This window comes from Diabrotica virgifera, chromosome 5 (assembly GCF_917563875.1).
Source record: "Diabrotica virgifera virgifera chromosome 5, PGI_DIABVI_V3a".
In the NCBI taxonomy this organism is placed as follows: domain Eukaryota; kingdom Metazoa; phylum Arthropoda; class Insecta; order Coleoptera; family Chrysomelidae; genus Diabrotica; species Diabrotica virgifera.
In genome coordinates, this window is record NC_065447.1 from 236,906,179 (window position 1) to 236,933,570 (window position 27,392).

General features: G+C 32.5%; 2 protein-coding genes across 5 annotated transcripts in view; one reads left to right on the top strand and one right to left on the bottom strand.

Moving 5' to 3' along the window:
* LOC114331106 (glutamate [NMDA] receptor subunit 1) overlaps positions 1-27,392 on the top strand; it is a 79,312-nt gene that overhangs the window by 7,841 nt on the left and 44,079 nt on the right. The window lies entirely within an intron of this gene.
* LOC114331107 (uncharacterized) lies at positions 5,218-26,821 on the bottom strand. The gene is made up of 5 exons (XM_028280576.2): positions 26,787-26,821; positions 22,019-22,255; positions 18,782-19,203; positions 13,169-13,453; positions 5,218-6,050 (listed from the first exon to the last, which is right to left on the bottom strand). Exons 1-5 carry the CDS (start codon positions 26,799-26,801, stop codon positions 5,702-5,704), a joined length of 1,308 nt encoding a protein of 435 aa, XP_028136377.1. The 5' UTR covers positions 26,802-26,821; the 3' UTR covers positions 5,218-5,701.

Below are 27,392 nucleotides of genomic sequence, written 5' to 3' on the forward strand. Positions count from 1 at the left end.
TTTCACCGGTAATTTTTAAATTTATTATTTAATTGTTATCGTTTAACATTTACAACGCAAAAATGTAATTAAATTGTAATCGATTTTTTTAAGATTTTGCTAATCATTTTGACGTTCTATTGATAAAATATGAATTTCTTACTTTGGATACTTTCACAATTATCGTGTAGATGGCGCTAAGATTTTTAGATTAAATTATAATTACATATTACGGAACATTAAAAAAACTTAAATTCAGTATTTAAAACGTAAGTATATTTAAGGTAAAAATATATACCACAGCTTTGACCAACTAATATTTTTTGTAATTAATGTTTTTAATTTTAATTTTAAATTAATCACTTTGACATTTATGTCAAATTTCCGGTAAACGTTTATAGACTTGCCACTACTGGCGCTCGCGAATTTGTAAATATCCCCTCTACGTACTAGTCCTGTCGCCAGGGGGGGTACAACGGCCTTCTTAATTCAGATGGACTTACCCAAGTTTTTTTTATGTATTTTGACCCGTAGAACACGAATTTTTTGGGTAACAGTTGATCCGGATGTCGATAAGATTGTTATAAACAAAGAAGTTGAGGAATTACATAACAGCGATTTCTCGCAAAACAAAACATTTTTTTGTATTTTTTGGGTCATTCTAACCAAAAAATGTTCCTACAAGTTTTTTCGTAGGATGCATAGTTTTCGAGATAAACGCGGTTGAACTTTCAAAAAATGGAAAAATTGCAATTTTTGAACCCGAAGAACGTGTGAATAAAAAATAAAATAGCAATTCTGCTTACCGCCTTTAAAAGTTTAAGTCAAATTATATCTGTTTTGAATATTTGTATTGCTACAAATTTATTTTTTGATTGTTAAAAAAGCTATAAACACATACTGTTTCCCGTGCCTAATACATGCGTTTTATTGCATGCTACTTAGAAATAGCCCCGCTTGCACTTTTTCCTCCTCTACGTACTCGTTCGATTTTAAATGAGAAATCATTGAAACATCACTCAAGCACTAGTTGTTTATAGCTTTGTTTTAACAATAAAATAATACATTTTTGGCAATACAAATAATTAAAACCGATATAATTTGACTTGAACTTTCGAATGCGGTAAGCAGAATTGCTATTTTATTTTTTAATCAAAAGTTTTTCGGGTTCAAAAATTCCAATTTTTCGATTTTTTGAAAGTTCAACCTCGTTTATCTCGAAAACTATGCATCCTACGAAAAAATTTGTAGGAACATTTTTTGGTTAAAATGGCCCAAAAAATACAAAAAAATGTTTTGTTTTGCGAGAAATCGCTGTTATGTGATTCCTCAACTTCTTGGTTTATAACAATCTTATCGACATCCGGATCAACTGTTACCCAAAAAATTCGTGTTCTACAGGTCAAAATACATAAAAAAAACTTGGGTAAGTCCATCTGAATACAGGAGGCCGTTGTACCCCCCCTGGCGACAGGACTATACGAGCTCACAGCGTATAAGACCAAGGCCAGAATCAGAACAAAAAAAACAATTGATTTGTTTTTATGCCCAATTGCAAATAAAATGTGACAACTGTCAGATTTAACTTAAATGTCATGTTAGAATAAATGTGTATTATCAAATACTATAGAAGGGTTAGGGTCACGGTTATTAGACTTTATTACGGTTGTCTTGTCCGACGGTGGTGGGGAGACTTATATTTTTGACTTTACGTCACAAGAGTTTACAGTCCCATATTTTTAAATTATTTTCGATCATTGAATGTATGTTATTGTGTATATATGTGTATTATTTGTGTTATTATGAAATAATAAGACAAATAGTACACATTTTATCTTATACCGGGTGGCGAATCGTAAAAAGGGCCATAGGAAACTCAATGTAAAGTTCTGAATTGTTGAATTCCTGTTTCCCTAATTATTCTACATCAAAAGTCATGAGAGAATACTTGTAGAGAATTAAAATCTGTATTAAAATCAAAAGTTAAAATTGTTCTACGATTTAAATGCATTCCAAAATTTTGAAAAATATGATACATTTGCCACAATAGGTATGCGTGTAAAAGTAAGGCCACACGTTACTTTTTAACTGACAGTGCTCACACCATTGACTGAATAAAAAAAAACTTTATTATTAATCCTTTCTCCGTAACTGAGGGTATCTTATCAACTGTATTGTTTTTAAACAATAGATGATAAAATAAAAATATTGACAGTTCAAAAATGTGAACATTATTGCATTGTGTGTGGCCTAAGTTTGGGCTGAAAACTAAAATGTATTACATTTTTACAAAATTTTGGAATATGTTTAATTACGTAGACCAATTTTAACAGTTATTTCCAATACAGATTTCAATCCTCTTCAAATAGTTTCTAATGTCTTTTGATGTAAAATAATTATTAGGGAAGCTGGAATTCAACAGTTCAGAATTTTACATTGAGTTAATGCAAAACTTTGACGCATGTCAAAATTCTCAATGTGTTTTAATTGTATTCATCTTTTTCGAATCCTGAGAAAACTAATAAATATTTTTGAAAAATTTAAACTCAGAATGAAAGACTACATTATTGCCGAGGGCTGAAAGTCCCTGAAAACTTCTATAATGTTTATTTTAATAAGTTACAGGGCTAAAAAGAAAAGATAAGTGTAATATTTAATTTCAAATATTTCATTCAATAGAATCTGCTTGTTTATTCTAAAGGGCTTTCCGCCCTCGGTAATAATGTAATCTTGCATCCTGCGTTTAAATTTTTCTAAAATACTTGGTTTTCTCAGGATTCGAAAAAAATCATATTACGATTCAAATGACAGTAAACTCTCGTGACGTAATCTCACCCTTAATGTTCATTGGTTAGTCGATTTAGGCAACCGTAGTAATGTCTAAGAACCGTGGGTTAGGGTTACCCTTCTATAGTATTTGGTATTATCACGGACTTACCTTTTTTTTCTAGGATTTGTGACCCACTGAAAAATGCTCATGAAAAAGACCATACAGGTTTTTGACTGTTTAAAAAATTAAATAATAAAAAGTTATATTGTAGTAGACTACTTTATGGTCCAATCGGGTTAGATGAAAAAAAAGAATGTGTGTATTTTGTACGCACGTAAGAAGTTATACTTCTATTATATGATTTCAACGAAATCAATATACTTTAAACAGTTTATTTATATTTAATTTAACTATTAAACTAATTTTAATACTTACTACTTTCCAAAAATTTTTGTTAAAACAATACCAAAAATTAAAAAAATAAAAGAATAAAACACACACAAACACATTGAAAAATGCCACAAAGAAATGATTTCTGAACAATAATTGTTGCCAAAATTTTTAACTAAATACGTATTTTCTGAAAAAATTATATAATAATATACTTACAATCATAAAATGTATAAAAAAAAATAAAAAAATTGTAACTTGCATTGGGGATCGAACCCACTTCCCGTCGATCCCGCCGATCGAAAATCTAAGTGCTTTCCCATTGCGCCAACTTCGCGTGCCTGTCATGTGGGAATATACACCAACTGAACGTTTACACCATAAACTTTTTGACAGTAGTTGTTTATTACTTATATGAATTTAATCAAATCAGTTTGATTTTTGTGGAATTAAAGGAATATTTTGTGGAATAACAATATATTAGGTGAATATCGGTAGAAATTTTGATGGCAATCAAATTATTTATATCAAAGCATTACATACTATTTTGGTAGATTCATTTTAAATTTTCCTGATACTGAAACATTTACAATTATTACGTACCTGTCGCTTTTAAAAAACTATTTAAAAAGTCACTACAAATATAAACCTGCTTTTTTCTCTGCCATCACAACAATAAAAACTAATATACACAACATTTTTTATCCATAATCTCCATATTGAACAATTACATATCGACAGATGATTTTAACACCCAATCAGATCCCGTATAACGTTTGAGCGACTAATACCATACTGTCCGTGTCCGCATGCGCCAGGGAATGTAAAAAATTCACCCTATTGCCTAAAGAAGTAAAACTTCAAAAAGTGCTAACCTTCCATGACAAGCTGCCCGAAATTTTATTATTTTAACCTTTAGAAGGGGTCAATAGTAGTCTGAATTTAAAATTTCGACTGAATCCGACATCTTGATAAAAAAACAAGATGGCGGTTTTTGCTCAATATCTGCGATTTCCTACAATTTTTTTGTGCGCTAAATATTTTCCGAATCAAGGGGGAAATACTGGAAGGATGGATGAGAAGCATAATTCTTAAGTTATCTCGATTATTATAAACTTTACGACATAATTGTACATAAAAAAATGCATAGAATTATGTTATGAATAGTTGTAATGGATAGGTATACAATTTTGCAATATCTTGCATTTTTTGCTGAAATTAATATTTGAGGTCGTAGGTACGTATGCGGGAAAGGCATCAATACTTTTGAAATATATTCATAAGTGCAATATTGCGCAGGATTGCGCAATATATTTTCCCCACCCATCATAATAAAAATGAAAGTCACGTTGATTAACACACTATAAATTGCGCAATCATTGAATGAGATCTACAGACGATCAATATATTGTAAGATTTCAATTTTTATTGTGCGATATATTGACCGTCTCAGATCGACGTTTGACCGAATCTGTCTGTCGATTCTAGGATCGTCCAGGCAAAGCCCGAAAATGATTGTGTTTCTTTCGATGTTTTACTGAAAAGCTTAAGTTTTGCTAAAATCGCTTCAGTTTAAAGTTTGAAATGGATATTTTGAGATTTTACCAAAGGCATGATACAATTGATTTTGAAATATATAACCTTTTCTTGTTAATTTTATTATATTTATATATTATGATAAAGAAAATGGAAGAAATGATAAACACTACTTTTTACAAAAAATATCATAGAATGTGTTACAACGTGGCAACGTCGATAACCGTTAGATTTCCTTTATTAGTGTATGCAGCCGTCCAGCAAAACTACAAAGCTCTTTTCGCGTTTGAATGATAAATAAGTAGCTGTGCAAATGTCGTGAACGAACGGAACCGTTCGAATGCATTTAAAGTTTCTGCGACAAGGTGACGGAATATGATTGGCGGATTAGTAATCGATTATTAAATTGGAGTATTTCGATTGGTGGTTATGCAGATAAGGATTTTATTTAAAATAACTTGGATATTTTTATTTTTATTTACATTTTAAATTTATATTATGTATGCTATAAAAATAAATAAAGGGGAAAATAACAAAGGCTATTGTTTAACAACATAAATATTTGTATTAACTGGAGAAACTCCTTACAAACTATACACATTAACGATAATTTACAATATCAGTTATGCTTCGATGGTTACAAACCTATAATCTAAAATATGTGGATTATTTTTACCATTGACTGTTTTTGTAAACCAAATTATACAGCTACAACTTTCTGATATATTTTACCTTTTAAAAAAGTATTTTTAACGTGACAAGACACCTCGTAAGAATTCCTAACGCCATCAGTTCGTAACGGCGACATCAATTCGACACTGAAATATATTTGAAACTAATTGATCTTTAAAAAGTACTACTTCTTCTCGTGTAGGAAAGTATGCTAAATTTGCTAAAAAAAAAACAAAAATACTTAAATGTTGGCGTTACGAATTATACTGTTACGAAGTGTCGCCGTTACGAACTGACGGCGTTACGGATTTTGGGGTTACGAATTGTGGCGTTACGAGATGTCATGGAACCATTTTAAGAGTCCTGGTCGTACCGCTCTTTGTCAGCTAGGCTTTTAGACAGAAACCATTTTTCTTTTAGAACTTTCTTTTTATGGGTGACAGGAATTGGTTCAGAAAATCTAGCATCCAGTTCAGATTTAGGGAATTTAGATTTCTTTGAGTGTTTATATTTGTACGATTTGTGTTGTTTGCTTCCTTCGTTCCTGAAGTATTTATCTTCTGGAATGGTGTATTTAGAGTGGTAGCTTTTCGTCTTTTTGTACTTTTTAGGATGCTTCTCTCTTTTAGGAACATGCTTGGAAGAACCACGTTTGTTGTCTTCTTCAGCTTCATCCTCGTCGTCTTCAAGGTTTTCGTGATGTCTAAAAATAACAGTTTAATATACCGGGTGTCCACTTATATTTTCCCCCATTTTAACTGCCTATAACTTCTAAACGGCTTAAGATAGAAATATGCGGTTTTCAATGAAATGTTTTATTTTAGTAAAAGTTTTATCTGAATGGATTGAATTTTTTATATCGCTTTCAAATACGAAAAGAAAAATGGATTTTTGAAAAAAACGTTGTTGACTTGTTGGAAACGTTGTTTAATGGAACACCCAGTATATTTTTTTGTAAATTGAAAGAAAGGTCATTCACCTATCCAGCGATATAAAGTTTTTCAAAATCGGTTGTCAAATCACTGAGTAATTAATTTTTAAAATGAGCAGTGCAACGTGGATCACATACCTAAATAACATAACTAAGCAAAATGATATTATGTTATGTGATTTCCACATTGCATCTTTCATTTAAAAAATTATTTGCTCAGTCATTTGACAACCGATTTTAAAAAATTTAATATCGTTGGATAGGTAGAGGAACTGGTCCGAATATGGGCTATGTATTTAATATGGGCCACCACACTATCTATGAAACAAGTAGTGCTATCTGTTAGAAAATGCCCAAATATACTAGAAGGCCCCTCTCTTGTCATATATTTACAGATTCGTCGACCAGCACATATGTTGTTGTTACACAGTGTACACCGTTTGATTTTGACTTTTGAAAAAAATTTATTGGGCAGGTTTATATTACGTGATATTTGTGTTTATTGACATTATTGCGGAATTGATATATTATGCTTGTGTGGCAGAAAAAGGGAGGAAAATAGTTTTGATATAGGTTGGAAACAAAAAATAATTACAAAATCATAAGCTACTATTTTTCTTGAACGTACATATTTTGAAATATGGGCCCCTTGTGTGACGTAAATATGGGCTAGGGGCTCATATTTAGACTGCTCGCATAAATCTAGCAGAACTATTGGAAACGGCATTATTTTTGAAATGCCAGGCGGCAGAGATAGCTAAGAATGGTTTTAAAGTAACAGAAATAGGGCCAATAAATATAACCATTTTTTCTGATGCTGATTTCAGTGCTGAAAAACTTGAATCTGAGAAAACTTGTAACTTGACTGAAATTTATTTGTAAGCATTGACAAGCGACCTTGCAAAAACGATTTCTTCAGAAAATATAACAGTTCGTTCAGAAGATCAAGGACCAAGTTATTCTAAAGACCCAGATCAACTATTAAGGAAAACAACGAACACAACAACTGTGCTAGAACACCGTTCAAAACATTCACGAGTCCATTCGTTTTTTCAACTGTCCCATCAGTTACGAAGCGAGCGTCTTCAAGAGGAAGGAAAAGTTCTCGTTCTCAAGTTATAATTTCATATTCGTATAAATCAGACCTTGAATTATCAATTGAGAATATAAATAAATCAAAAAAAGAACGGGGAAGAGAACTGTTTTTTCAGTTGAATCAAAAGAAAATGTAAAAACCAAGGAAGGAAAGGGGGGAACTTCCTAATAAATTCTGCGCTAAAGCCGAAAGAAAATGTAAAGAAACCCAAGAGAAAAATCAAATTCAGTTCGGATGAAGAAGAGGAAGAGGAATTTTTGCCTGCTGACGAAGACCTTGACGTAAAACAGATAGGACAGTATTCTCCTGAAAGCATCAATGACACCGCATGTCTATTTTCTGAACAACAGTTTTCTGATGATACTAGAGGAGAACCGTGGGTTCAATGTTTAATGTGCAATGTCTGGGCACATGAACAGTGTTCCGGAACTGAGAAAGACTCTTACGTTTGCGATTTTTGCAGTTAATTTCATTTTATTTTTTCACATATATGTTTCTTATTCTCCAAGCATAAATTGTTGGCTAGGTTATTTCGTATTTTTGTTGTCAAAAGAAAATTTTGCTAGTTTTTGAATGGGGCCCATATTTTAGACAGCCTGGCCTGGTTAGAAAAATATGCCTCACATCATATTATTACCCGTAAAATAAATAAACTTTGTTATAAAAAATACATAGTTAGCAGTTTTTTTTTTCTAAGGTCTCATAGCATGTATAAATGATATTTAGACATTGTTATAAAATATTATAAGCAAGTTTCAATAGAAAAACAAATGGGGGGCCCATATTCGGACCAGTTCCTCTAAATGACCGTTTTTTCATCCTACAAAAAAATATACTGGGTGTTTCAATAAAAAAAGTCAACAACGTTTTGTTTCCAAAATCCGCCATTTTTTATTTAAAAGCGACATAAAAAATTATAATTTACCAAAAAACTTGAAGAAACGGTCATTTCCCTATCCAATGATATAATTTTTTTTAAAATCGGTGGTCAAATGACTGAGCAATTAATTTTTAAAATGAGAGATGCAATGTGGAAATCACATAACATAATATCAATTTGCTTATAGTATGATAGAATTGATTCAAAAAATGACATAACCCAGACATCCAAAGTGAAAGTTATCCTCCAACACCAGATTGTTCTATATGGTCCATATAATGTTCAGAAAAAAGTCACACCTTTTTGAGCGTCGGGTTTGGAGGGAGAGGGGGGAGAAGTCGGTAAATTCGTAGTTTTTTACGTTTTTCGTCAATATTTCTAAAACCATGAGGTTTAGCATGAACAACCTTCTATACAAAAATGTTCTACAATAAATTTTAAATAAAAAAGCTCTATACATAATCCTTCTAAAATGAACGGTTCCAAAGTTACGGAGGTAGTATAGCATCATTGGTCCAAAAAAAATCCTAACCCAAACATCCAAAGTAAAAGTTTTCCTCCAACACCAAATTGTTCTATATGGTCCACATATTTTTCAATAAAAAGTTACACCGTTTTGAGCGTCCTGTTTGGGGGGGAGGTTGGGCAAAAGTCGGTAAATTAGTAGTTTCTTTACGTTTTTCGTCAATATTTCTAAAACTATGTTTAAGCGTAAACAATGTTCTATACAAAAACGTTTTGCATAAGATAAATGGTCCTATCCATAATTGTTATAAAATCAACGGTTCCAGAGTTACGGAGGGTGAAATGTGGAGGTTTTCGATACTTTTTATATTTTTTGGGCAATTGATGATGATTTTGGGTGGTGAGGTTGACGTTTCTTCAAGGGCTTATTACTAACATACCATCGGCCACTGAAATAGCAAATCCTGTTAAAGAAAATATCTTTCAATCAGTAAAAATATTATAAATTGCCCAAAAAATATAAAAAGTATTGAAAACCTTCACCTTTTACCCTCCGTAACTCTGGAATCATTGATTTTATAACAATTATGTATAGGACCTTTTTTGTTTTAAATTTGATGTAGAACATTTTTGTATAGAATATTGTTTGCGGTAAACCATAGTTTTAGAAATATTGACGAAAAACATAAAAAAAACTACTAATTTACCGATTTCTCCCTATCTCCCCACCAAACCGGACGCTCAAAATGGTGTAACCTTTTACTGAACAATATCTGGACTATATAGAACAATTTGTTGTTGGAGGAAAACTTTTACTTATAATTTCTGGGTTAGGCCTTTTTTGGACCAATTATACTATACTACCTCCGTAACTTTGGAACCGTTCACTTTAGAAGGACTATGCATAGGACCTTTTTTGTTTCAAATTTAATGTAGAACATTTTTGTATACAAGATTGTTCATGCTAAACCGCATAGTTTTAGAAATATTGACGAAAAACTTTAAAAAACTACGAATTTACCGCTTTCTTCCCCCTCTCCCCCCAAACCCGACGCTCAAAATGGTGTGACTTTTTTCTGAACATTATGTGGACCATATAGAACAATTTGGTGTTGCAGGATAACTTTCACTTTGGATGTCTGGGTTTGGATCTAGTTATACCATACTATTAGTTATGTTATTTAGGTATGTGATATCCACGTTGCACCTCTCATTTTAAAAATTAATTACTCAGTGATTTGACAACCGATTTTGAAAAACTTTATATCGCTGGATAGGTGAATAACCTTTCTTCCAATTTACAAAAAAATATACTGGGTGTTCCATTAAAAAAAGTCAACAACGTTTTTTTTCAAAAATCCGCCATTTTTTTTTCGTAATTTAAAGCGATATAAAAAATCCAGTCCATTCAGACAAAACTTTTACTAAAATAAAACATTTCAGCGAAAACCGCATATTTCTATCTTAAGCCATTTAGAAGTTATAGGCAGTTAAAATGGGGGAAAATATAAGTGGACACCCGGTATTATAGAAGAAATGGGCAAGTGACGGACATAGGGGGAGGGAAAATGGGAAAATTTCTCCCACCCCTCTAAAAAGATCCAAAATGAAAGAAAAAAATTGTTGAAACCTAAAATATATTAGCCGACATGAAACGTAAACCAGAAACAAACAAATTCAACCCAATAAATTTGTCTTTTGGTTGAAGTTTCATGGAAAGTTCCTTGCTAAGGCAAATTTTCCCTCCCAAGGCAAATGTGTAGATCCGTCACTGGAATGGGTATACTAATAGCATTGTATAGCAAATAGTAAGGAACGAATACCTATATACCCTAAATTTTGCTGACTACCAAACAGTGATCGCACAAGACGAAGATGACCTCAGTTTTGTGATGAAAAAACTGGAACAGGAATATACAAAGAATGACGAAGGTAAACAAATCAGAGGAACAGATAAGTACAATTACCTATTTATGTTTTATAATATCAAACTAAAAAACAACGGAAGAATATATAAAAAATATACTAGGACGAACAAGAGACGAAAATTGAACCCGGTACTGTGGAATAAGAACATTAGCATAAAAACAAAAAGAAGAGTATATACAGGGTGATTCATTAAGAATGTCCAATCTTTGAGATGTAGATTCTAGACCTCAAAATATTAAGATTTAACCCAAATCATTTAAATAAAATGTGGCTCGTTACTGAGTTACAGGGTGTTTTATTTAAAAATTTAATAACTATTTTTACCCAGGGCTTTAAAACTATTTGACATATCCTTATCATACTTGGTAGAAAATATAGGTAGTGTACATCCTACTAAATTATGGTAAATAAACTTTTCTGCCTACTACCAGAGGCGTACGAGAGGGGAAAGTGAATGGTTGACCCCTCCCAAATTCTACGCCACTGGCGAAATTGCTATTTTAGCACAATATTTCGATTTTCCAATACTTTCTATGTAAGTAATATACTCTTAATTCGTAACGTTAAAGTCATTAGTTTTCGAGATATTTGAAGTTGAAAATGAAACGGCATAGCTATTTTGATTAATGTACAGTAGAGCGTCGATTATCCGAACGTCGATCAACCGAACGACCGGTTATCCGAACTCCCGACTCCCGCGCCCCGCACTCAAGTACTGAGCAAGCGTTAGTAATTATCGCTTAAAATATCTTCAATTTTCTTCAATTGTGTATCCAAAAATATGTTGTTGCAAAGACTGCACTTTTTTGTTTAATTGCTATTTGTCATTATCAAGGTATAAACAAATATACAGTTATACAAATATGGTTTTTATTCACTTGTGGATAAATATGCATGACAATCTCAATATAGTTCGATTATCCGAACAAATCGGTTTTCGGAACACCCATGTCCCCCAATTAGTTCGGATAATCGACGCTCTACTGTATTTTGTGCTCTTTCATTTTTAACTTTAAATATCTCGAAAATTAATGATTTTATCGGTACGGATGAAGAGTATATTATTTGCATTGAAAGTATTGGAGAATCGAAAAATTGCAATAAAAATAGTAATTCCGCCAGTGGCGTAGAATGTGGGAAGGGTCAACCATTCACTTTCCCCTGTCGTACGCCTCTGGTACTAACCAGAAAGTTTTATTTAACATATTTTAGTAGGTTGTACAGTATCTACACTATCTGCTAAGTATGATTAGGATATGTCAAATACTTTTAAAATACTGGATACAAATACATAGTTAATATTTATGTAATAGGGATGTTTAATTTAAAAATTTTAAAATTATTTTTACCCAGTACTTTAAAAGTATTTGAAATTGCCGTATCATACTTGCCAAAAAGTGTAGGTACTGCACACCTTACTAATTTATGTTAAATAAACGTTTCTGGCTATTACCAGAAGCGTACAGGGGAAAATGAATGGTTGAACCTTCCCTAATTCTGCGCCACTGGTGGAATTGCCATTTCAGCATAATTTTTAGATTCTCCAATACTTTCTATGCAAATAATATGCTCTTCATTCGTATCGATAAAATCATTAGTTTTCGAGATATTTGAAGTTAAAAATGAAGGGGCACAATACATTAATCAAAATAACTGTAAAGTTTCATTTTCAACTTCAAATATCTCGAAAACTAATGACCTCAACGTTACGAATGAAGAGTATATTATTTACATAGAAAGTATTGGAAAATCGAAATATTGTGCTAAAATAGCAATTTCGCCAGTGGCGTAGAATTTGGTAAGGGTAAACCATGCACTGTCCCCTGTCGTACGCCTCTGGTAGTAGCCAGAAACGTTTGTTTATCATAATTTAGTAGGGTGTACGTCAACTACACTTTCTGCAAAGTATGACAAGGATATGTCAAATAGTTTTAAAGTACTGGGTAAAAATGGTTATTAAATTTTTAAATAGAACACCCTGTATCTCAGTAACGAGGCACATTTTATATAAGTGATTTGGGTTAAATCTTAATATTTTGAGGTCTAGAATCTACAACTCAGAGATTGGACATTCTTAATTAATCACCCTGTATAATATATATGATAAGAAGTATCTTCACCTAAGGGTGTGAAAATTGGACAATAAATAAGGAAACCAAAAACAAAGTAAGAGCAATGGAATTCCTAAGGAGAAGCTGCAGAGTAACAAGAAGAGATATAATAAATAACATAGAGATTAAGAAAAGAATGGGGATGAAGTCAGATATAATAGACTATATTGAACAGAAGAGATTAATGTGGTACGGACATGTCAGAAGAGCAGACCAAAGTCGTTGGATAAATAGAATAACAGAGGGGATTGTGGACGAAGCAATGGAAAGAAGAAATCTACAGGAAGAGAATTGGCAAAACAGAAGAACTGGAGAGAACGGTTGAGTCAAGAAATACAGTGAAAACTGTGGAAATCCTTATATTAATCTGTGTGATAATGTAATTGCATACGAGAGCAGTAGTTCTTACCCATATTCTATTTCTTCTTCTTCTTCAAAATATTTCCCAAAAGGTGCGTCGTATTCTTCGTGTTCGTCCTCATCTTTATAGTTGGATCTATCATCGCGTTCATCATCAGCTTCTTCATTTTCTACTACTGGCTTTTCAACCGGTCTTCGTTTCGGTTTTTCTTCTTGTACATTTTGGGAGGGCATATCGATGGTTTGATATTGGTTTTTGCTAGGAGGTCTAAACTTTGGGTTGTTTTGGGTTATCGGTGGGATTTCCGTCGTTGTTAGCATTATGTTATTATGCCTTAAAGGATAACATATAGTAAGTAAAATATAAAATATCTCAAGATGGACAACACTATATGTAATAGGTATTGTAATAAGGCTTTAGGTCGGGAAGATCATGCACCGACTATATTTATAATGAGACAAATTCAAGAGAAATCGTTAGAATACAATAAACGAGCATATTTATGTTTCGTGGACCTTAAGAAAGTATTCGACAGCGTCAAATTAAAGAACGTTATCCCAGTGGCGTAACGTAGTGGGGGCGGTCCGTCCCGGGCGGCACTTTTTAGAGGGCGGCAAAATTTCACAATAAATAATAAAAATATTTTGTAAATATTTGAACCGTTTTATATTTTTATCGCAACTACAAATTCGGACCGATTGAAAGGAGCACGGAATTTTTCATTGCTTATTTTGTGACGAATTCGGGGAATTCCTTTTCTTTGAATGCTATTTTGTAGCAGGTGAAAGCTTAAACACTAGGACAGATGCAGCTGCTTTACTAGTTTCGATGCAGTAATTTTCCTTTGTTTGTTTTTTGGGCCTGTGGCAACCGGTGCTACATGAAGTGAATGATGCACAAAAATATTTACAAACAAAGGGACTTGACATAAGATTGTGCGCTCAGAAAGTAAATGCTTTGCAGATGATATTGACAGAGAAAAGAGAGGAATGGGCAAATGGCGTTATAGGTTATGCAAAAATATGTGTGAAAAACTTGGAATTTCCATAAAACCTCGGAGGCGCATAAAAAGAAAACATATTTTTGATGACGGAACTAGAGATGCTAACTTGTCTTGTGAAAATGACTTGAGACGAAAGCTGTTTTCTTCGTTAGATAGAGTTATTGTAGAAATTCGTGAACGTGTTCAACAGCTGCAGAATTTATCGGATAAGTTTGCTTATCTAACGCCGGCTATATTATTAGATCCAGACAACACTGAATGTAATCTAGACTACGCATCTGACGAAATTGACGAGCAGGATTTCAAGCTGGAAAGGCTTCGACTGTGGACTTTCGTTGCTGCTACAGGCAACGAAAATAAATTGATTAATGCAGACTCACTTGAATTATTTAAATTTATTGTTAAATCTAAGCTGTAAGATATCCGATATTTTAATAATGTTCCGAATATTTTTCACCGTTGCTCTAAGCAATGCTAGCTGTGAGAGAAATTTTTCAAAATTGAAATTGATTAAAAATTATTTAAGAACGACAATGAGTAGTCTAACACTATATAACTAATTTGGCTATTTTGTCTATTGAGCAAGAGGTGTGTGATGCGATAGACATTGACGGTGCAATAAAAGACTTTGCTTTTAAAAAAGTAGACGTATAAATTTTTAATTGAAGAAAGAAGTTTTGTTTTTAATTCTAACAAATACTCATATTACTTTTCAATAAAAATATAATATTATACTATCGTTCTGGTTCTAATTAAAAATTGATTTTATTTAATCTTGTCGATCGTCAAGGTGTACCTAATCTTAAGTGATAGGTACCTAAGTTATATCAATGTATCTAATTGGTTAAAATAAAAGAATTTTTGTATTAATAAACGTGATTTTAAAACTTAGATAAACTTTTTTATTTAAAATCTAACCTGTATAATGCAAAATAATGATGACTGTTCTCGCCGAAATGTTCTCTATAATTAATGTATGTAATGTATAGTATACATTAAATTAAAATATATAAATAAGAGGGCGGAAAAATTGTCTTCCGCCCCGGGCAGCCGACACTCACGCTACGCCACTGTGCTATCCATTTGTTATACTCAAGAGAGGTACCTACCTCTAGGAATAATTAAAATGATGGAAAACATCTACCAGAACATCACAATAAACGTAAAAGTAGAAGATGAACTAATTGACCCAATTGAAGCTGTTTCCTATTGTTCAATCTGATCATGGATGAAATAATAAAAAAAGTAAGAACTAAAAAAGGATACCAAATGGGAGAAAAACAACTTAAAATAATCTGGTATGCAGACGATGCAATAGTAATCTCTCAAAGTGAAGATGGTTTACAACATATACTGCACCAATTTAATATAACCGGCAAACAATTTAACATATTAAAAATTCATATTCATAGAAAGTTCAAATTAAAAACAAAAGGGAAGAACTAAATATCCGTTTATTTATTTATTTCCGTTACAAGAAAATGTATTGACCGATGGGAAGAAAGTCAGTATTGTCCATACATAACAAATAACTGCTATATAAACAAATACTGAAGAAGATGTGACGAGGTCACCGGTCAAGAACAATTTGGCTTCAGGAAAGGTATGGGGACACGAGAAGCAATATTCTGTCTTCAAACTCTGGCACAAAGGTGCAAAGATCAACAAGCAGACCTTTTTGTCTGTTTTATAGATTTTGAAAAAGCGTTTGACTGGGTGCAGCACATGACCTTGATAGAGAGATTAAACGACATCGGAGTCGACAAAAGAGATTCTAAAATTATAGAAGCTATTTATTGGAATCAGAAAGCAATCGTAAAGACCAATGGTAACACGTCAAGGCCAATTGAAATACAACGAGGTGTCAGACAGGGTTGTGTGCTATCACCGATATTGTTTAACGTCTACTCTGAGGTAATATTTGCGAACGCTTTATCGCACTCTTCAGAAGGAATCAGGATAAACGGGTAAAGAGTAAATAACATCCGCTGTGCAGATGACACGGTATTTTAATGACTGATTCGGACCATAGTCTTCAGATACTGCTAAATAGGGTTAATGAGAGTTGTGAAAAAATAGGCATGAAGATCAATACTGCGAAAACCAAAGTTATGAAAATATCAAGGAACAAAAATTTACCCCTTCCAATATATGTGAACCACCAACAGCTTGAATACGTAAAGCAATACAAATATCTTGGTTGCTGGTTCAACAATCAACTTGATTATAAACAAGATGTAAGAGCGAGAATGGAGGTAGCCCGACAAGGGTTTATCAAAATGAAAAGCTTATTTTGTAACAGTAGCATTAATATCAGCCTTAGATGTCGTTTTCTGCATTGCTATGTGTGGTCAATACTTTTGTAAGGAACGGAGGCCTGGACACTCAACATAACACTGATGATCAAGTTAGAAGCCTTTGAACTCTGGCTTTATAGAATAATCTTGAAAATACCTTGGACAACCCACACCACCAACGAAGATGTTCTGAGGAGAACAGGTACATATAGGGAACTGCTAAAAATCATCAAAGTTAGAAAAGTTAGCTACCTGGGACACATAATGAGAAACGAAAAATACCGCCTCGCGCAACTGATCATCCAGGGTAAGATTGAAGGAAAACAGGGTCGCGGTAGGCGCCAGATTTCATGGCTTAGAAATATCAGAGACTGGACCGGCCTTGATTCAATATCTTTTTTTAGAGCCGCATTGGACAGAGACAGATTTGCCAGTGTAGTCGCTAACCTCCACTAAAGTAGATAGATTTCATGGCTTAGAAATATCAGAGACTGGACCGGCCTTGATTCAATATCTTTTTTTAGAGCCGCATTGGACAGAGACAGATTTGCCAGTGTAGTCGCTAACCTCCACTAAAGTAGATAGCACCACAAGAAGAAGAAAATAAACAAATACTAAGACTAGTATGGGCGTATGGAGGCCAACTCAGGAGCTGTGCTAATTCAAGTAATATCCAGAAAGTTTTAAAGAACATCGTTGATGCTCCCTATATTAGAAATCTCGACCTCCACAAGAACATTTATATGGGAGATATAGATAAAGTTATCAAAAAGGTACACACTAAAAACGGCTCCATATTCTTGTAAACATCAAGGGCATTCAGCTCCTCGATAATACTGGATTACAAAGAAGTCTCAAATGAAGAAAACCATTTGAGTTATTATAAAGTGTTAACTATTAGTGAAAAAGCAAAGCATAGTGCTGAGATGTGTATTAGCTATAGTGCACAGTTGTTAGATTAAATAAAAGGACACCATATAATTGATAATTGGTCAACAGTGTCACAGCTTAGGTATTTAACAAAAAAACTACTTAAAAATGAATAACCATTTTCTATTTCGTTGCAACACGAAACTACAGCCGCATCATTATTCTAGTCCAATCAGAGAGTGCAGCAAGCACCTCTACCGGTTTCGAAACTTATTAGTCTCTCATCAGGAGGCACATATGCTACTCTCTCTGACCCAACTAGGACAAACCCGGGCGTGCAGTCACGGATTGCAACGAGCGAAATGGCAGCAGGGATGCCCTAGCGGCAACTGCTAGCAAAAACTAAGCTTTCAATCTAATAGCACATAAAACAACACCAAATGATGTTACTCTAAATCCTACCAGATTGAAAACAATGGGAACCTTCTCTGGTAACACCTCCGAGGCTTCTACAATTTGCAAGCCATAACGGATGCTGAGACTAAGGAAGATGAGGGAATTTTACAATTTATAATTCACGTCCCATCTGCTCAGCGCGGTAAAGTTCCAACGAGAATGGTTCCCTTCGTACTCCAATCAGAGTAAACATGTAAATCAAAAATAAATAACCATTTTCAATTTCGTTGCAACACGAAACTACAGCCGCATCATTATTCTAGTCCAATCAGAGAGTGCAGCAAGCACCTCTACCGGTTTCGAAACTTATTAGTCTCTCATCAGGAGGCACATATGCTGCTCTCTCTGACCCAACGAAATGGCAGGGATGCCCTAGCGGCAAAAAAAACTTCTTCTACTGAGAGCAGTTCCACAAATTCCTCATTTCGGTACTCCAGTTTTATGCCGTTAGTAGATTCCTTTTCCAGCAACTGTCGAAAGTGTCTTACATTGTAACAGGATATCCCCTTTGTTAGCAACTTTCGTAAGCAATAAGCAAGTTGGCATATCATTACAGAGGTTGATTCGTGGCTTGAGTTATTATCTAATAATGGTTATGTGGTGATAGAACTTTCTTGTTTCCCTTTGATATATATGGTTTATTTTTTCGGTGTATGCGTTTCTCCTCTCTCCTTAAATTGTTGTACCTATCTATTGTTGTTCTAGTTCTTCATTGTTGAATGGTCCTAAATGTCTCAGACAATGACAATATTCATAATTCGTCTTCTTTGTTTAGGTAGGTATATGGGATTCATACATATTCTTGGACTCTTTAGCAATATTCCTGAGGTAATTTTAGCAACATTTTATATCCTCTTGTGTAGAGCATTTGAATGAGAAGATTTTATCAGAGGAGGCTTTAAAACTATATAACTATAATACTGAAGAAAATATCCTAATTTTTAAGTAATTGTACAATACATTTACTAGTAAGGCATCATCTTAGAGCAGAACCTACATTCCAAATTCCAAAATGTTTCATCTGCTAGTACATACCTTGGAAAATGGTTAACATAGTTCAATATCGGTTTTCCATGTTGTGCTCCTTGGGGCAAGAACGGCTGATTCGAATAAAATACATTCGGACTTCCGGGATGATGATAGTTACTTTGCTGTGGATGCTGTGGAAGAGTAGAATCTACTATGATCTTCCCGTAGACATACTTCTTGGGCTCAAGAAAGGAAGGTTGGATGCTGTAAAGGGGATGCTGCTTAACATTGAAATTTTGAGGGCTAGGATTTTGTGGATATTGTTGATATTGTTGTGCTGGTACCACAGTTTCAGAGGCCATAAGAGTCTGGGGATTGCTGGGCGGTGGTGGTTTCAGATCAGGCTGAAAAAGTTGCTTCACGTGGACGTTAGATACGGCATCTGTGGGGGTTTGTTGAAACTCGTATAATACTTGTTGAGATGCAACCTAAACATTTAACTGTTACTATCTGCTAAATCTAGATTTAAGCGAGGAAATAAAGCATTACACTTCTAACTTTTTTAAAGTAAGACGGATCGTTATGAAACCTTTTGGATTCGATTCGGGACAGTGGCGTGCTGGAACTTTTCAAGCGGCCCGTTGATTTTATAGAAAAGCGGCCTCCCATCCTCATTTTACCTTCTATTTATCAGGATGTTTTATTTGTTATTTATAAAATAAAAAAAAAAACGAAAAGATAAATTATTTTTAGATAAAACATAAAACTTTGAACTTAATGATTTTTTTTAATTAGCTATATTTTTTTATTTAAAAATAACCAATCTTACAAATAATAAATGACATGTATGACAATATTGTATGCAGTAAGGTAGGAACCATAATTTCCTGAATAAATATAATATGAATTTGATTTAGGAATTAAGATAAAAGTAAAATAAAATTTTGAGCATGATTCAATTATGTATTGGGTAAGTTGAATTTTAGTAAATCAATTATACAAGAGAGTACAAATACAAGTACAGTGCAAATACCTACTTTAATTTAACAATATTTAAATATTAATACATCGCTATAATCTAAACATTCTTTTGCAATTATTTTATAAAATAATTACTTAACTCTCGATCAATAATTTCCGTATCAAAGTAGATTTTTGAGCAAATTTTCGATTATTTCATCATGTTTAAAGTTAATACATTTTTTTCTATAGCCATTAGCATGAATATTTTCAAGTGATCTTTTGTTAAAGTACTTCTTAACCGATTTTTTATGTATTTCAACGTTGAAAAACTTCTTTCTCAAGATACTTGTGTCACTTAAAGAGTTAATAAATGCTTATAGGTATACTATATTTAAATTTGGATGAGCACACTGATATAAGTTATACATATGCAAAAGAGCGTAATAGCAAGCTATAGGTACAAGCTTTACACTTTTTAGTACCACAGGGAGGTGAAGTTTTCACGATGTCAACAACATTGTCATTTGTTACTTCATGTTCGTTATCACTTAGATTAATAATATCATCCTTCATATTTTCTGTATATATTCATCATTAACTCGATCTTCTATAATTTCAGTTATTTGCAAAATCCTATTTTTAATACAGTCCATTTATCAGAAAATCGAGTTCTTCTTGAATTACAGTCGCAGATAATATGGTAGGATATTTTTTTAAAATTTTTAAACAAATGATTTAAATGCCGTTAAAGGTATATCATTTTTTATTGTATCAAAATCACAACGATCATTTGGCGATACTTCCAATAATTCGGTCAAAAATGCACGTTTTTCCGATTTTTATTCTGCAGAGTACATATTAGATGTTTGAAGGAAATTGGAATACCATAAATATACTTGTATGTATGAAAATATATATTATCTGTAGCAATAATTTATGTATAATAGAGTCTTATTCATTTACTTAAAATGTATTTTACAATTAAAAGAAAATTAAATTTTATGGAAATGTTTTTGAAATTAAAAAAATATTTTTTTTGTTACATCTAAAATTTTTGGTAAAAGAAACCTATTTAACCGGCCTCAAGAGGCCGCGGCCTCTCGGTGATTGCACCGATTCATTTATATGGCCAGCACGCCACTGATTCGGGAGAGCTTCAGGAAAAAAGTTGACCTATTGGCATGAGGGACAAATGAAAATTGCATTGTTGTAGGCGGAAAATGCATTTTCCAAAGTGCATATCAAAGTATAAAAAAAAGAATGTGTGTACGTTGTACGCACGTAAGAAGTTATATTTCTGATTTCAACGAAATCAATATACTTTAAATAGTTTATTTATATTTTTATTTAAAGTTTAAACTAATTTTAATACTTACTACTTTCCAAAAATTTTTATAAAAACAATATCAAAAATTAAACAAATAAAATAATAAAACACACACAAACACATTGAAAAATGCCACAAAGAAATGATTTCTGAACAATAATTGTTGCCAAAATTTTTAACTAAATAGGTATTTTCTGAAAAAAAAAATATAATAATATACTTACAATTATAAAAGATGTAAAAAAACTAAAAAAATAAAAACTTGCATTGGGGATCGAACCCGCCTATTATAGAGCTGTTAGATTGGAAATCCAAGCACTTTACCATTTAGCCACCTAGACGTATTGGTCATGTGGGAAGATACACCAACTGAACGTTTACACCATAAACTTTTTGACAGTCGCTTATTACTTATATGAATTTAATCAAATTAGTTATATTTTTGTGGAATTAAAATGTTAAAATACAACAAAACATCGAGTAAGAAAACAATATATTATATAAAACTCATACAGAAGTAAAAAACTTCAACTTCTATTCTGGTATAAAATCGTTTATTAAAAAAACTATTTAAAAGTCATCCAAATGGATTGCAAAACGTTTTCGTTCTAATTCAGAACATCTTCACTGCATTCTGCTGAGTAGTTTGAAACTAGCACACTATCTAAAGTGGTAACCCCATAATATATGGTTTAAATATCTTATTTTACTAGAACATGGTGGCTACAAGTCGATGTTGTTAGATATAATAGAACACATGCTCAAAGGGCAACATGGTTCCCTGCTTGAAAATGCTAGGTACTTGCCAGTTCAATGGGCACAGACTAACTCAGTTTGTACCTCATGTCAATAGGTCAACTTTTTTCCTGAAGCTTTCCCGAGTCGAATGCAAAAGGTTTCATAACGATCTGGCTTACTTTAAAAGAGTTAGAGGTTTAGGCGATTTTAGTGCTTTATATCCTCGCCTAATTTGATAAATCCGATACTTTAAATAATAATGACAATTTTCTTACTTTTGGCTCAATAACCTTAACTGGTTGACTGAGATCCACAAGAGCCAGGGGTCTCACTTGGTACGTATTTATATGTTTTGGTTCATAGTAAGTTTTCGTACTATCACTATACGGTAAAACCAAACTAGACTCTCCATAAGACTGAAGATCTCTGGACAAGTTTCTTTTAGTTTTAGCCAATATGTTTGTTAAGTTTTGGGCTTGGACAATCCACATACAAAGCCATGTGACTCCAATCTAAAACAATACAAGGTATAACACAGCAGGAAGAAAACCAAATATGAAGTAAAAATGGAAAGACAGATGTGTCAAAATCAGAGAATACAGTAATAGTCCAGGGCGCATCTGTTTTGAGATATACGTTGAGAGGTGACTCATATTTTTTTGCAGAAACTGCTTGGAATTAACTCATATAATAATAATTATCCTCCCACTCAAAAAGGTCCGGAACATTGTTTAAATAATCAAAATGTCAAAAAATAAAGGAAAAAGTCGATTTTTTCTTCGCTTTTTGATTATAACTTTAAAAGTATTCACTTCCTAGAAAAGTTGCACCAACATAAAAGTAGCATAATTAAATTTTTTACAATACAGGATTGGTTAAATTTTTTAAAAATTGTCACCCTTGTTGCAAAATAGTACTAATTGCGAAAAAAAAAAACCATAAAACACACAAGTATTCGCATTTTACGATTTTCAACCATTTATGCTACTCTTAGAACCTTAATATTTTACACAGAAAAACTTTACGATATAATAAAACAATACTGTAAATTTCACTAAGATCGTTTCAATAGATTTTGCAAATCCAGCTTTCGCAAAAAAATTCATTTTTCAAAATGTTGCAGGACTGAAAATAAAACAGATAGCAAGTTGAATTTTTTTTACATATAGAAGACTACAGTACCTTTCATTTGCAATTTGCAAAATTAAAATCGGTTAACTACCACGGTGTCAGGAATTTTTTTAAATAAACATTAATTTTTGGTGCTACGCGCAGGACAACGGTGTTCGATTCACACAAGTTGATTTCCACCAAAATGTCGTCCAATCTTTATCTAATATATTATTTTCTTACTCTATATTTTGTTGTATTTTAATATTTTAATTCCACAAAAATCAAATTAATTTGATTGTTGCTTGTGAAATATTGTTTAAACAATATATGTTTAAAAATAATAAACTTTTATTCTCTAAGTTAAAATATATGAACAAAGAAAGTTTTTGCTAAAAAAAGTGTTATTTCAAAGGACAGAGTATGTGTTTTATTTTTCAATAAACAAATTTATTTATTTATATCGAAACGTAGTAAAAATTAAAATGTATCAAATAAAATAAAAATGTATACCATTTTTATTCAGTTGCAATGCGAAGGCAAAACAATCTTACTTTTCAATTAGAATACGGAGTGCAGTCCAGTCCCTTGAACCGCGATTTTCGGCTCTTATTGGAGCCTTCATCGGAAGGAACATAGGTAAAATGTATCAATCATTATCAAAGGTCATTGGAATGCCCAATCACAGCAAACGTATCCGCTGTTCTGCGCGTAGCACCAAAAATTAATGTTTATTTTAAAAAATTCCTGACGTCCTGGTTGTCAACCGATTTTAATTTTGCAAATTGAAAATGGAAGGTACAGTGCTCTTCTATTATATCAAAAAAAATTTAACTTCATATCTGCTTTATTTTCAGTCCTGCAATATTTTCAAAAATTGATTTTTTTTGCGAAAGCTGGATTGCAAAATTTATTTTGCAAAATCTATTTAAACGATCTTTATGAAATTTACATTATTGTTTTACTATATCATAAAGTTTTTGTGGTTAAAATATGAAGGTCGTAAGTGTAGTACAAATGGATGAAAAACGTAAAATGAGAATACTCGTTTTTTTTATGGTTTTTTTCGCAATTATCGCTATTTTGCAACAAGGGTGACAATTTTTAAAAATTTTAACCAAACCTATATTGTAGAAAATTTAATTTTGCAACTTTTAGTTCAGTGCAACTTTTCTCGGAAGTTCAAAAAAATCGAATTTCTCCTTCATTTTTTGACATTTTGATTATTTAAACAATGTTCCGGACCTTTTTGAGTGGGAGGATAACTCAATTATTATTATATGAGTTATTTTCAAGCAACTTCTGCAAAAAAATATGAGTCACCTCTCAACATCCAAATGTACTAATATTTTATAGATGCGCCCTGGTCTATAATAACAATTGTGGAAACTAGAAACGCGCTTTAAATTGCTGTATATGCGTCTATATATTGTGCCGACTCACCTGAGAACATGATAAGAAATCAGATAGATTATATTAGCAGTACCAACAGGATATAAAACATGATAAAAGCATCAAAAACGTAGCATCGAAAACGTACCCTGGTGCCAATGCCACTACGAATCACATTCTGCTGGTGTGGAGAATGGTGATGAGGGTAAAATGGCTTGAGAAAAAACTAATCTAAACACCATAGATTGGAATAAACTCACAAACCGAAATAAAAGTACAAGCACAACAAAAAACGGGAATAAAGGACATTAACGAGAACACGTCGGATATGATAGAGAGATTGGACAAATCGAGGAAATCTATACAAACCACATGCGCGACTCTATTAACACGTGACATACAGAAGAGCAAATAAGGTGTCTGATGAGATAATGTATACGATGGATGAAATAAAATATATTCAATAATACAAATGCAGAAGAATACCAGCAGATACACAAAATCATAAGAACAAAAATTAGAGCAACGAAGGAAAACGGAGGGAAATATGTAGAACAATACGAAAGGAAAGACTGTTACAAAATGCAAAAAAAAATAAAATCGTGATAAGCAAGAACAATTTAAGAAGTCCAGTGAAACGAAATGAAGACATCTCTATTAAGGCGGGTTGACATTACTAGTGAATAACGAACGTGGCTCACGCTTACGTATTTTGACCGTGCTATTGTCAGATATTTTATTATCTATTTTCAAACTCGAGCAGTACATTTGTATCTATTCATTGCATAAATACAAAAGTACTGCTCAAGTTTGAAAATAGATAATAAAATATCTAACAATAGCACGGGCAAAATACGTAAGCGTGAGCCACGTTCGTTATTCACTAGTAATGTCAACCCGCCTTTATACTCAATACTTTCGCACAGTGGTGGATCTACGGGGAGGGAAAATGGGGAAATTTCCCCCATAACAAAGTCCAAAATTTAAAAAAAAAATGGTTGAAACATAAAAATATATTAGCTGACATGAAAGTTAAGCCACATACAGACAGACTCAACCCAATATACAGGCTACTTATGAAAATTAAGGAAACTTAATGCTTATAAGTTATTATCTATACCTTTTATGTGGTTTGGGTTTATCTATTTTCTGTTTTTTGGTTGAAGTTTCATTGGAAGTTACCCAAAGGCAAATTTCCCTTCCCAAGTCAAATTTCTAGATCCGCCACTGTTTTGCATGAAAATCTTAAATCAAAAAAAGAAAAAGAAGAAATAATGGATGACAGATCAAATATTGCAGATAATGAAAGAGCGAATTAAATTAAAAGGTAAAAATGCCAATGAATACAATAAGTTGCATAATACTATACTACGGGAAATACAATGAGCAAAATGAGCCTGGGCCATGTACTTATTTTCGAAAAATTATTTTTGATACCTAGAATATTTTCACGGCCAACCTAATAAAATTTTAAGAAATTTTTGTTACAATTAATGTTTTGGAAAATGCTTAAGAAATAAACAAATACCATGAAATATCATTTCATTATAATACTAAAATACATACATCATCATTAGTACACTATATTAAAAATCATTTGAACATAATTAGAGTTTTTGATGTCAAATCAGTCAATTCTACAGGGTGTGAAAGTGTGAATATTGCTACAAAATTAATAAAAAAAACCGTAATTATCTTTTAAACTACCCTGTATAATATTACAAAATCTCATATTTTAAGAAAGAAAACATCGAGGAGAATCCAAAAATGTAAAAATATGCAGAGTGGCCCATTTAAAAAACGAAATTATAAACAAATTCCAGTATAACCGGAAATCTACAAAGGAAAAGCTTTAGAGAAAGTACCCAGATACAATTACTTGAGATGTGAATTAAATGAACAATGGGAGCGTACCCATGAAAGAAAACTATGATTTGAGATGACCAGAAATGCTTTCAATAAGATGAAAACAGTATTATGTAATGGAGAACTGGGAATAGAAATTAGAAATAGCGCATTGGGATACTACGTATGCACTGTCATTTTATATGGAGTTGAAGCCTGGACAATTACGGACGCAACTGAAGAAAGGAAAAAGAAATACTCAACACCATGAAGGAAAAAAATGAGCTACTTTGGTCATATACTAAGAAATGAAAAATATGAGTTAATGTGATTGGTTATACCAGGAAAGCTGGAAGGAAAAAGAGGATCGGGGAGACAACCCACTTATGGTTGAAAAATTTAAAGCGGTGGGTGGAAACACAACAATAAAGCTTTTCAGATCCGCTACCCAGAGAAAAATGGGCCGTGATGGTCGTTACTGTCCTTAAAGGATGAACTACACGAAGAAGAGAGGAATAGTTACATTTAACCATATATCTAATTATTGATAATTGGAAAAATGCTATGCTGTATGTAAAAAAATTGAAGGAATATATAAATATGTAAAAACGGGCCTTTTCCAAATAAGGCAGAAAACAGCGGGCTCTACCTAAAATGTTCAATTTAGGGTTCAATTATAACTGAAAAAGTACTTACGATAAAATACGTCATACTGTTCTAACTAAAGTTCATGAATTTACTAAAAGTGAAAAGGCCATTTCTAATCTTTTATAGTTTTATTGAAATGATAATTGGAGTAAAGAGAAAACAGAGACGTTTTTCAATTTAATATTGTACAAGAACGTATTATCTTTTTTTTATCCTTCAGAGAGAAAACATGAGGTTTGGCTTTTGTGATGCCAATAAAATTAAAAGGTAAATAATTGAAAATAGCTTTGTTTCTGTGTGGTGATTGTTTTGCGGTGAGCGTGTCCAATTTTGAATGTCAGAGATTATTTAATCTGATTTGAATGGTTTATTGATCCCATTGGTAATATGTTACTTCCTGAAGAATGTAACAAAAAGTTGGGATATTTGCACGAGTTCTATGAACCCCCTAGTCCATGTTGTGAGGCCTTCCCCTATTTAAAATTTCTGATTCGGATTCTTTGCGAATTCCTGTTCAAAAATGTCCCCTTTAAACAAATCAGAAGGGTAGCGCTCGAAATTATTGGGCAGAAATTGATTAAACAATTTTAAATAAATAAATTTCAAAACTCGCCTTTTTCTACTCCGAAAAATATTTTTACTCCGAACAAGTTT